The sequence below is a fragment of the Abramis brama genome, assembly GCF_963993115.1.
Source record: "Abramis brama genome assembly, chromosome: 7".
In the NCBI taxonomy this organism is placed as follows: domain Eukaryota; kingdom Metazoa; phylum Chordata; class Actinopteri; order Cypriniformes; family Leuciscidae; genus Abramis; species Abramis brama.
The window spans coordinates 42,871,724-42,884,863 of NC_139969.1; the positions used below are offsets into that span (position 1 = coordinate 42,871,724).

The window sequence follows — 13,140 nt, forward strand, 5'->3', positions numbered from 1 at the left end:
ATACTAATACAAAAAGAAAATAATAATACATTGACTTGGGTATATAGGCCTATTATTTGTTCTAACGTTCACACAAAAACTGTCATTCTGACTGTCTGACGACCTGAGCACAATAAAGATAAATACACATACTCTTCTGAGGTTTATACTTAAATGATAATCGATAAATGACGTGGTGTCTGCTGCTCATATAGTATGACAGAGAATCATCACTTGCGCGTGCTACAAGTGGAATGACAACATAAGAAGCACCATTTTTTAACCCTCTGGGGCCCAAGGGGTTTTTGGGGCCCTTGAGATGTTCTGACATGCCTTGACATTTGTGCTTTTTTCAGTTATTTATAAACATGCTAATGGCAAAGGTGTAAATTCACTCTATATAGCACAAACATGGCTACCATAATATGCGAGCAACATGTATGTAGATGTGTGTATTTTTAAGAGAATAATGTTTATGCATGGTTATTGAAAAAAATAAAAATGAAAGTTGCTGAAATAAGATCACAAAACACATACTAAATATGTGTCCACAAGACTTTTGACTAATGGATGTTGTCGCTTCGAGTTCTGGCTTCAAAATTATGTGAAAATAGTCTTTCTTTATCGTTCACATAAAAAAATACATTGATTTAAATTGTGTAAGACAGGTTTTGCTTGGAAAGCCAATATGCGAGGGGGGCGTAAACGAGGAGTGGTTTACACCTGAGAATACAATGTCCCACCCACTCTGCATAATGAGCCATTCATTCAGGTGTGACACTGACTGAGCCACAATGCAAGGACAAAAGATATATTTAGAAGAAGACTTATATTGACCATTTAAGATTTTGCTTACATCTATCTTGTAAATATGTTTTGCTATTTTATTAAAAAGGTTACAATTACAACAATAATTACAATTTCAACAATATTTCAAGTGTACTCTTTCTTTGTAAAAAAAATTATTAAAGGCCTACATTTTATCATATGTATTCATTAGTTTGAATATAGCCAACATTGGAACAGCTAACATCTTAGTTGATGACTTTATTTTTGACAAAAATAGTATTTTTATATATGCAACATATGAGCAGAAATTGCTAAACAAAAGCTTATTTGATGTGGCAGTATATTCTACAGTACATACTGTACCCAAATCTAGTCAACAAAATGTTGTCTTTCATATTTCGCCTGACTGTAACGTTGTTTTTATGAAATATTAGGGCATATAAATGTTAATTTGCAGTTTAATACGTTGCTTATACAAATAGCCTACATTTTATTTCAACATATTTCATTCGATTTTTACTCATCTCAGTATAGCAATACAGTTTGCTAAAACATCATCATTCATTCACACACAGAAACGCAATTTAAATTTAAACTGTCTTTTTGCGAGCTGTGGTAAACAGCGCGCATCTCTGCGGCTGCCGTTCATTCATTCACAGAAACGCGATTCACTTGAGAAGGAAAAAAACTTACTACAGTATTCCTCAGCTCAGTCAGATCCTCGCTCCTCGCAATACCCGCACTTCTGAGGTAGATTTTCCATTATTATTATTCCTCACAGCGCTGCGAGATGGTGTAAACAAGTAGGCTACAATGATATGATTAAACTTGTGTTTTCTCGAGCTGATATGGGGGCGTTCACAGGTTTGCAGGATTGCCTCAGACATTTGCGTTTGAATAGCACGCGCTCTCCGGGGTGTGGTCACATTACATTTGAATGAGCTCTAATGAGCTCGACTGGAATCACTCTCTTTTAATACAGATTTCACAAGATGAGAATATTTGTTTTTTATATAAATTTCTTCATTTAAAAGAAGATAATTCAAGCTTCATGCCTGTGCATCTGTATGCCTGTTTGACTGAGTATTCGCTGAGTTATAGTTCATTTTCGGACGTGTTTCAGAATGGACTACACTGACAGAGAGAAAGCAGAACTCACATCATGTTTATTTTTCTTTATTTGGCAAAAAGCACAACACTTTGTTTTTATTGTGAGTATATACAAAAATAATACACATTTAACAGAATCGATTGATGTATGAAACTTGTTTGTAATATCAAAGTCAACAGAGCAAAATTAATCTTGTTTGAACTGATAAAAAAAAAAGCGAGCCTATCGCGCCGGCGCGATTGCCGACCTCAGGGGGTTAAGCAGCTTCCTAAGGTATGGTTTCGGGAAACACGCCTAGAAATGGTACACCTATAGTTAAGTTATACCTTTAGAGTCTCCGTAGCACTAAGAGACAACGTTATCGGGAAACACAGCCCAGGTCTATGAGTCTCCAGATGTTCACAAACATGCAGTTTCACAAGCCAGTTTTCTCTGTGCTGACGTTTCTCACTCCTCCTGCTTTAAAGCCAGAAAGATCTTAATTTCACACTGTATTCACACTGAAAACCATGATCTAGTGAGCTTTTGCCCTTCTGCTCTGTGAGACGTTTCTGTTCTTATGAGTTTGCTTTAGGACTGAGTGTCGCTCAAGTTTCTTTTAAATATATATATATTTATTTGTGTATTTAAATGTTCAAAGAAAAGTGTTACATCTAGATAACTAACTAGAGCTTGTCTTTAGAACAATAATGTTTTTTAAAGTTTTTTTTATCATATCATTTTTTTGTAATGTAGTAGTAATTTATTTTGAACATGTAGATAAAAAAAAAAAATATATATATATATATATATATACAGACATACATACATATATAAAATTAAAATTAAACTAACAGCTAAATAAAGTCATGCACTTCTCAGCACAATCTTCCAAAATTATTGTAAGTAATTCAAATTAGAAATTCCCATGTTCAAAAAGGAGTAGGAAGAAGTTCATAACATACTTTTCAGGTCCTACCCCATTTCTCTATTTTTATCCTTTAGTTAAATACAAAACAATTTGATGCTTCTCTTCTACATACATCTTTACATACACCGTATATCTACCTATTCACATAAACCCATGCATTCATATAGATACAGATGCATTCACATAAATACAGATGCATACATACATACATACACACACAGTTCCATTTCCAATAACACCTCCATACTAGACTTAATATGTAGACCAATGAACCTCTATACAATACTATCACTTCGAGTCCTTTTCGTATCCATTTAATATTTTCAGTTTAAATAGTCTTTTAAAATTACTCATTGTTGTACATGATTTCATCTCTTCACTGCAGCTGTTCCATACACAAACTCCTTTGGTTGTGATGCAGTGATATTTAGAATTTGTTCTTATAAGTTTCTTTTTAAATACAAAAGTTCCTCTTAAGTGATGTTTGCTCTCTCTCATTTGAAACAACCCTTGAATACTGTTCGATAGCTGTTGATTATTTATTTTATACATAATTTGTGCAGTTTTGAAGTCAACAATATCTCTAAATTTTAGTGCTTTTAATTTAATAAACAGCGGAGTAGTTTGTGCTCTATAGGTGGTTTTATTTACAATTCTTAAGGCTCTCTTTTCCAGGATAAATATTGGTTCAGTGTTGGTTTTTTAAGTGTTTCCCCATACCTCCAAACAGTAAGTAATGTATGGACGTATGAAGGAAAAATAAAACATGTACAATGTTTGTTGATTTAATAGGTAATTGATTTTATACAATATAGCAATTGATTTGGATATTTTAGCCTTAATATAATGTATATGTGGCTTCCAACATAATTTTTCATTGATTATTATTCCCAGAAATGTAAGTTCTTTTACTCTTTCTATTTATAATGCAATGGACATTTAGTTGATACCTGAATTTCCTCTTCTGCAGGTTTGTGAGTCCTGCTGCAGAGGAAGCCTGTCAGTATGTGAATAGAGTTGTGGGTATAAACCCATTACTCCAGAGAGAGCTGAATCTGAGTGAACATGAACTAGGAGACACACGAGTGAATCAGATCGCTGCTCTACTGCAGGATAAACACTGTCAACTCAACACACTGACGTGAGTATTGCTCATTTATTTATAATATTACTTTACTTTGTTAGCTGACGATAATATTTCCAGACGGACAGTTCATAACTGCTTTCAATTTAATCTTTGTATTTCACAAATGTCTAATTTTGGTGCAGCATAGACTGTAACTTGTAAAAATTGAACAAGTGCATATTAAAAATCTGTGATCAGTATCTGCCTGTAATAAGATCCACTGAAGGTAAGTTGACTGAACGCTAGTGATGGGCGCTTTCGAAACACACTTCATGAAGCTATGAAACCTTTACGAATCTCATGTCAATGACAGTGGTTCACCACTGGGGGGGCGATGATCTCTGTGAACTCATGAATCATGCAGATTCACTGAGATTGAACAAGTGCCTGTGGGTTTTATCTGATCTCTGATCAGTTTATTACGGTGGCCGAGAGGTGCAAAACAAATCACAATTACAAAAACAAAATAACAATTCAGAAAACAAAATAACAATTCAGAAAACACAACGACATTTCAGAAAACACAACGACAATTCAGAAAACACAACGACATTTCAGAAAACACAACGACAATTCAGAAAAAACGGAAAAGGTAGGTATATTTTGAGAATGATGTACTTATCACTGATTGGACGAGACACCTGTCAATCAAGAAATTTGTTATCAACTTTGTTTTGCTATGTGAAAATAGAACACATTAAACTTTACTTTGAAGAGGGACATTCATGTGCCGTGATTGTGGACATGGTGGCGACATACCACATAATATTTACTATATTAATAGTGTGTCATGAGTTTAGTATGCCTGAGCACATGGTTAGCATGAGTGTTTCGCGATTAGCGCGATAGCCCGCTATTCATTATAACTGGTCATTATGTCGATGTTATTTGAGTGTATGAGAGTACATGATGTTGTTTCAGTCTTATTTTGTTTATAAAAAGCATGAGATTAGTGTTACTACAGCTGCCACACGTCATTCTGGGGCTAGCTAGAGCATGAGAACTGCACAGAGAGAGTGTTAAATAGCTTGTTGATCATATTTTTCCTTCTAGTGTGATGGAATGTTTAAAGTCACAAAATGTCTACAACGGTCATTACTGTAAAAAAGTGATATACATGTTGAGAATGTATGTTTTGAGCTTTTGTTATGCATTCTCTTATGCTTCATTCTGAGTAAATACACCAACAAAGAAGTCATCACTGCAATGCTCTCTTTTATTTCATTTTTCGACATACCACGACATTAAAAGCTGCGTCGACCAGGACAGTTGTTCGGCTACCGGACAATGTGGTTAGTACTTCTGCAGAAGTTGCGTGTTAAACGTGATGACATATGCGGCTGCTGCAAGAACTCAACTCACCAGGGATAGAACAAGGACACGTCGTAGATTCGTTAGGCGTACCTATCACTCCATGGGACCGAACTTTGCTCCATGGCACGTTGATGGGTACGATTTGTTTTTTCTACCGGTACTTCCAGACAGTATCGCTTGATTCCGGTTCTGGCTTGATTGACAGGTATCTCGTCCATTCAGCGATAAGTACGTCATTCTCAAAATATACCTACCTTTTCCGTTTTTTCTGAATTGTCGTTGTGTTTTCTGAATTGTCGTTGTGTTTTTTCTGAATTGTTATTTTGTTTTCTGAATTGTCGTTGTGTTTTCTGAAATGTCGTTGTGTTTTCTGAATTGTTATTTTGTTTTCTAAATTGTTGTTGTGTTTTCTGAATTGTTATTTTGTTTTTGTAATTGCGATTTGTTTTGCACCTCTCGGCCACCGTAGTTTATACATTTGTAGATGTTTTAATTAGACATTAGTATAACTAAAAGGAATAATAGTAGTTAATAGTCTCTTATTGGCCTGTTTAGCTGAGCCATCCATAAAATACACTGACACTGCCTCACGGTGCAGCACTAAAGCAGATGAACTACCTTTTACAAAACTTGTTTGATTGTCTTCTGCTTAAGCAAATACTTTAATTCCTTAATCTGATCATGTTAGTTTATACAATTATTCTTTCTTCATGTTAGTTCACAAGGGATTTGCTAATGTTAACTGAAAACTTTTGTATTTGAAAATGTATTAGTAAATGTTTAAACTTAAGGTTATTAAATGCTGTATAGTATTGTCCATCATTGGTTCATGTTAACTAATGTAGTTAATTTTAACAAATGAAACCTTACTGTAAAGTTTTAGCAAGTAGACAATGTGTCTGAAAACAACCGACATAAACACATTTGACCCAGTGAGCAAACCAAGGGTAACAATGACATGAAAGATCCTTAAAGATTAAATGAAATGAATGCGTATATTAACATAAATAGATTAATGCTTTCAACATTAATATTGTTACAATGTTGGTAATATATTTAAATGAACAATGTGTAGTGTTTCTCCATGTTACCTTTACCTTGATATCCCTGTTTATTTGTCAGCAAAAGTCTGCTGGATGAAGATGAACACGTTAGTTTATCATCATAGATCTGAGTCATTTTCTCTTTCTGTCTTCAGTCTGAATAGATGCAGTATTACAGAGAAACAGAGTCTCATCCTGACTTCAGCTCTGAAATCAAACCCGTCACACCTGAGAGAGCTGGACCTGAGCCAGAATAAACTAGGAGACTCTGAAATGAAAAACCTCAGTGATCTACTGATGAACCCACAATTCAAGCTGGAGAAACTACAGTTAGTGTCATTATACTGTACAGCAATTACAGTGTGACTGAAATTTATTTATTTGAAGACAGCAGGGCTTATGTTTCATTGTTTATAGCAGTGCACTTTCTGGGTTTTCCCTAATGCTCACATTTTTATGTGTTTTTATCTAGTTAGTAATTGTTTAATTTCCAGCATTTGATACAATGTACTGATTGTGTACATGCAGAAATCTGCCTTTTCAACAGAGAATAAAGAAGAGAGACGTCAAATAAATAGTAAAAATGAAAGAGAAGAAACAGTGTCTTCCAGCACACAGAACTAGTGTGACTGGGTTTCAAACAGACTATTGGAAACTAAATGCTGCTGTAGCTCTTCAATAAGATGATCATCATAGATGTGAACTATTGTTATTTCTCTGTCTTCAGTCTGAGTGAATGCAGAATTACAGAGAAACAGAGTCTCATCCTGACTTCAGCTCTGAAATCAAACCCGTCACACCTGAGAGAGCTGGACCTGAGCGGGAATAAACTAGGAAACACAGGAGTGAAGCACTTATGTGCCGTACTGAAGGATCCACACTGTAAACTGGAGAGATTGAGGTCAGTCACATTCACAGACAAGAATCAAAATGCTGAAGGCAAGACACGGCAGGCAAAAACATCTGGGGTTTTTTACTGGTCAATTTTGAGATTTTTGTATATTTGTCTTCAATAACATGTCTTCTTTTAGACTGTGGTGGAAAAAGTCAGAAATACACATTTAGGTCTTTATTTTACTACATTTTGTCTGTTTGCGTCTGTAGATTTCTCATAAATTCAACAAAAGTTGGTGAAAAAAAAAAAAAAAAAAAAAAAAAAATTGCTGATTCTAAAAAAAAAAAAAAAAAAAAAAAAGTTGGTGTTCTTCATCCTCACGCTGCTCCACGATCGCTGTCTGCTCCCTGTCATCACACACACCGTTAGAAAGCTCTCTCTCTCCTGTACAATCCTGTCGGATCCAAATATGGTCATTTCCTTTTTATCAGCAACCAATCGTGAAAGTAAAAGGGCTGAATCTCATTGGCTGATGATAAATCTTTAAAGCCCGTTTTCTCAAAATGACTTTTCTCTCACACTCCATGTCCGAAATCTCCACTTCAGTCGCACCTATACACACCAAACCTTCCAGTCTTGTACCTAGTTATATTATGAAGACATTTACAGAGGGATTTGTAAATATATTATTCCTAGCCTGATTTATATAAAATTTTATTGCCAAAAACATGGCGAAAATAATTTTTTTAAGGCTATTGACTAGGGATCGACCGATATGGATTTTTTAGCGCCGATACCGATTTTTTTTTCATCAGCCTTAGCCGATGACCGATACGGGCTGCCGATTTTCTTGGGCCGATATTTGGAGCCGATACTGCTTTTGCTCACTCAATTTACATCATTAAAATGACACAATGATGATAACAAATGTTACAAGTCTCAATTTAAAAAAGGAACATTTATTGAACTTAAAAAAACAATATTTGACAAATATTAAAAACATGTGAGGTAGAACAAGTAAAAGAAAAAAAGTTCAGTGGTGAAAATAAATATTTAAGCATAATTCAAATTCTGAAAATAAATATTTAAGCATAACTAAAATAATTACACTATTGCACAGTAGCAACAAGCAAGCAGCATAATAAAGTGCAAACTGTACTATACTTAATTTTAAAAGTAACCAACTATTTACAACCTAGTCCATTTTATACAAAACAAAAACGATTTTAAACCAAATAGATTCTGTTTATTATGAATTAGGGACTGTTCACATATTGCATCTAAAAACATGTGGAAAGCACGACCGCGCCACTTTCTCCTTACGTACCCTTTCTACAAGCGCTTGCGCTCCCGTGGCGTCTGTCGTTGCTATGCAACCACGAACTGCGATCTCCATGATGACGAGGAAGTAAGGATTAATTTATTTCTAGCCCTTTACGACTACATATATTTATGGAGATGATAAATAAAAACCCGCCCTGTCCAGCTATGATCAGCTGTTCGGCCGAGCTTTCAATGTTGTCATGGAAAGGTCAGTTGTTTTTTGTCACATGACCTGCCGCGTGCGCTTGTGGCATCCTGAAAAGTTTAACTTAGATGTTTTCATCTCACCACGGCATAGGAGCGCCTGGACAAACGAGCGTGCTGCATCGCATGCGTGTTCCAACCGCGTCGCTTCTTTTATGAGCACACGTCCAAACCTCAGCCAGGTGGTCGCTGAATAAAACTCCCACAAATATCACGGAATCACGTCGGCATTATTTAATCCTATGAACAGTGTTCGTAACAGCTGCCGTATGCATATGGATAGCCTCAAACTTTTTTATAGATGAGGCATTCGGCATTCGCGTTTTCCATTTGGACCCACAAACTTGCTATAGTTGCACGAACATATAGAGCAACGTGTTTCCACTTTCAAAGTGAATGGCAATATTTCAGCTAAGTCAAACAGTTAAAAGATGCCTTGAAAGTTTAGTTTAAAGTTTACCGTTGTCTTGAAGAGGCTTCCAGCACTCTGCTAGTGTGGGAGGGGCAGTGCATGGGCTGCACGTGAACTGCAGCGTCTCCAGCAACACAGAGCTGCCTGCGGACACCTGTCTGTAAATAATGCCGGGAAAAAACTATCGGCGAACGCAGCAGCTGCATATTGGTCGATGCCGATACACGTAAAACCCGCAAATATCGGCCCGATTTATCGGCCGACCGATATATCGGTCGATCACTACTATTGACAGAATATTCTGATTTACAGGATAACAAAAGTAGATATCCATAAATCCCTCTGTAATTTTTTTCCCATCTAATATGTGAACACAATGAAAAAAATAATTTTAAACCTGGCTTTATCCAATACTCAGAAATTAGCTCATATTTAATTAGATATGGCCTAATTTGCATATTTAAACATTACAATACAGAAAACTTGTAATTCATTTTTTTCTCATCTTAATGTAGGTAATCAACTGGGAAAGTTTCATGTTGATATCTCCTAGTTAAAACATTTACCCTATTCACCTGTAGTGTCTCGCCTAGAAATCACTTCAACAGTTTAAAGGTGCATTGCGCAAGTCTCTGAGTTTTTGCAGAACTATGCCCCCTCTGGCGACAAGTGAAACTGCAACACTGCACCTGAACGCGCATGACGTCACGCCCAGTCTCAAATTCCGACCCAAATCCCTCTTATTTATTTTACTGTACAGGATTATAGAGGCAATCGCAGTGATCAGAGAAGGGCTCATTCAGCCCATCAGGCAATTGTTTAAGCATGTATGGGTTAGAAAAACGGGTATTTTTAACATGAAATGTTGCGCAATGCACCTTTAAACTAAAACACTTTAACATTGTATTTGTGCAAACTTAGTATTTTGTGATCTGGTGAAATAAAGATGAAGATCTCTCTTCCTCTGTTTTATTTGCTTATGAAGATGATGTGACTTTACAGAATAAAGAGTTTTCTTTTCTTCTGTCTTATTTTCTTCTTCTCTCTCTGCTAATGTAGTTTAATCCGCTGTTATATGACAGATGAAGGTTGTTCTGATGTGACTTCAGCTCTGAAATCAAACCCGTCACACCTGAGAGAGCTGAACCTGAGCGGGAATAAACTAGGAGACTCTGGAGTGAAAAACCTCAGTGATCTACTGATGAACCCACAATTCAAGCTGGAGAAACTACAGTTAGTATCATTATACTGTACGCTAGTGTTGTCACCAGTGGCGTACCGCACATCTGAGGCCCCCCCGCAAAGAAGGAGACGGGGCCCCTCCCACCAGCAGTGATGCTATGCCTATCAGTGATGCGCGGGTCAATGTATAAACAACCCGCACCCGACCGACGTTTTAAACTAACCCGCCCGCAACCCGGACCGCAAAAAAAAGAAAAAGAAAATATTGTACCCGACCCGCTTCCTGACCCGCATTTTTTAAAAGTAGTAAATGCTCATCGTTGCGTCGTTGGGAAAAAAAAGAATATAGCCTAGGCTATTCTAATTTTGTCAAGAATTATAAAAAATCGTCAATAAGCTCATAATTTGTAAATAGTCTAAATGTTTAGTTTTAACAACAATTTTAAAAAGCTGGCTATGTCTATTTTGATGTTTCTGTGCAAGTTCAGCAGACAGTGAGTTTCGGGTTTGTTCCGAGCTTGTGAGCGGAGAGCTGAACCTATTCCGCTCCGCTCACTCATTCCGCAGGGTCGCTCGCTCAACCCAGAATGGCCTGCTGGTTCGAAAATATGTGGAATAAGGGCTACCTCAGACTAATTTTTTTTTTTTTCTAGTCGACTAGTAGTTGTTCATTTAAGCCATTCGTGGACAAATCGCCCCTTTATATTAATTTAATTAGCCTACTTAAATAGGCTATGTCTATTTTGATAATAAGCGTTATGACCGCACGCATAAAGCTTGCCACAAAGAACCGGTTAAAGTAATGATTATGAATGTGTCTAAATTAGCAAGGAGACATTTAATTGTTTAGTAATAAACTGGTGTTTTCTGTGTCGCTGCAAAGATGAAGTTGACAATTCGGACTCGCCATGAACGCCAGAGAGAAATGCACATTTCATTTGGATTACATAATCAGAGAGTAGCCTATTTATTTTGGTTTGAATATTTTCGTTTAAAAGTAGACAATTGATTGATAGAACAGTGATCAAAATTAAGATACAATTCATACAAAACGAAAAATCTTTTAAAAAGAGTTTTCAATAAAACAAAACGTCGTCAAAATCATGTTTTACCAAAAACAGCGCCGTTGCTAGGAGGGCGCCAGCACCTCTGCCTCTCAGCGGCTCTGCCTCGCGAGTGGATGATGATAGCCCTGAAGACGCCTAGCAATGATAGCCTATACATTAGTGGTAGTATACCTTTAGTTAAGTTATACCTTAAGAGTCTTCGTAGCGCGCTAATAGACAATATTTTCGGAAAATGCAGCCCAGGTATGATGCGTATTGGAGATTCCAAAGCGCTCTTCTTTGGTCAGAACCATGGAGAGCGATCGCGGATAGGTCCGTCCTATGCACCGAAACTTTTAACAATGCAACAAAATATTTAAAGAGCATCAAGCTATTAAAATCTATATTATGTATACGCACGCACAGATAATAACAGCTATATTAGTCAATGTTTTTTTTATTAAGTTAAGCAGTGATTGGATAACGTTTTTTATTTTTTTATTTAACGTTTTTAATTTAAGGCCCACCCACAATTGGTCTGGCTTATCCAAAACTGAAATCCTGGCGCCGTGCCTGGTTGGTCGTGCCAGTTTTGTGGCTATCAAATGTGTAAATAGCATCGCAAGAAGTACACATGACAAAACCAGCACTTTGGTCATCATCTTTCATTATTTCTGCAAATGTCTCCCACACTCCCACAGCTTCCACTCTCCAGTCTTCACCTTTTCTCTTGCCGCCTCCATCTCTACTTGCAGACTGAGCTCGTGCGTCATCATACTTCTTGCCAGTTATTCAGCCAATAAAGTGTAGACCTATGTATTTCATTGAAAATAGTGTCTAGTAATATATAAATTACAAAGGTTTAATTGGCATCTTTATTTCAAACGACCCGACCGACCGCGACCCGAATATCATTAAAAATATTTTTGGATGACTCGTAACCGCGGGTGACCGCAGGCACCCGCTCATTTCGGATCAACCCGCGCATCACTGTAGGCTATAGTGTTAATGACAAGTCAAATGTAAGAGAAAATAGATTTTTCCTGATTGCTGTTTTAGAAAATTATTTAGCATTATTAAGAGTTTTTCACATACTTTTTCAATCATTGCACTACCTTCACGCTTTGCGTGCCGTTTCTCCAGCATGACACGGCATTCTAAATTCATCTCAAATTCATTTGCCGCGTCTTGAGTTTTTCAAAGCAAAAACACGTTCTATCCTATGTGGTGTGTGAACGCCTTTTAGAAGGGCCTGGGCGGGGCCCTCCAAAGAGGCGGGGCCCCCACGCACCGCGGGGGCTGCGGGGGTGTCCGGTACGCCACTGGTTGTCACGGTACCACAGTTTCAGTATTTGGTACCAATACCAGTGAAAATCCACGGTTCTCGCTACTAATTTCGGTACCAAAGCTTCATTTAGATTAAATTTACATATATTAAAGTGTATATCACGGTTACAAAGATGGAAACTGTAGTATTAAAAACACTTTACAATAAGATTCCATTTGTTAGATAACATTAGATAAAATGACCTAACAATAAACAATATTTATACTGTCGCAATTATTCTCCTTGGGGTTAATATGAAAATACATTTTTAAAATCAAAAGTTAACATTATTTCTGTTAACATTTTATAATGCACAATTAATGAAGTGAACAAACATGACCAATCAAGTGTTTGTATTAAATAACATTCACAAACATTAATTAATGTTGTAAAAATATATTGTTCACTCAATGTGTTGATGTTAGATAATGCATTAAGTAGGGGTGTAACGATTCATCAACTAGATCGATGTATCGATTTATATTCCTACGATCCAACTACATCGATCTGTGCTCGGCAAGTTGGCCTTCCGGACGACA

At 36.6% G+C, this 13,140-nt stretch overlaps 1 protein-coding gene across 1 annotated transcript in view; it reads left to right on the forward strand.

The window, feature by feature from the left end:
* LOC311087311 (uncharacterized protein) overlaps positions 1 to 13,140 on the forward strand; it is a 595,635-nt gene that overhangs the window by 489,550 nt on the left and 92,945 nt on the right. Inside the window, exons 15-17 of the mRNA XM_084120630.1 lie at positions 6,428 to 6,601; positions 7,000 to 7,173; positions 10,106 to 10,279. Of these exons, the coding sequence (XP_083976756.1) occupies positions 6,428 to 6,601; positions 7,000 to 7,173; positions 10,106 to 10,279 (522 nt within the window). The remainder of the gene's footprint in view (positions 1 to 6,427; positions 6,602 to 6,999; positions 7,174 to 10,105; positions 10,280 to 13,140) is intronic.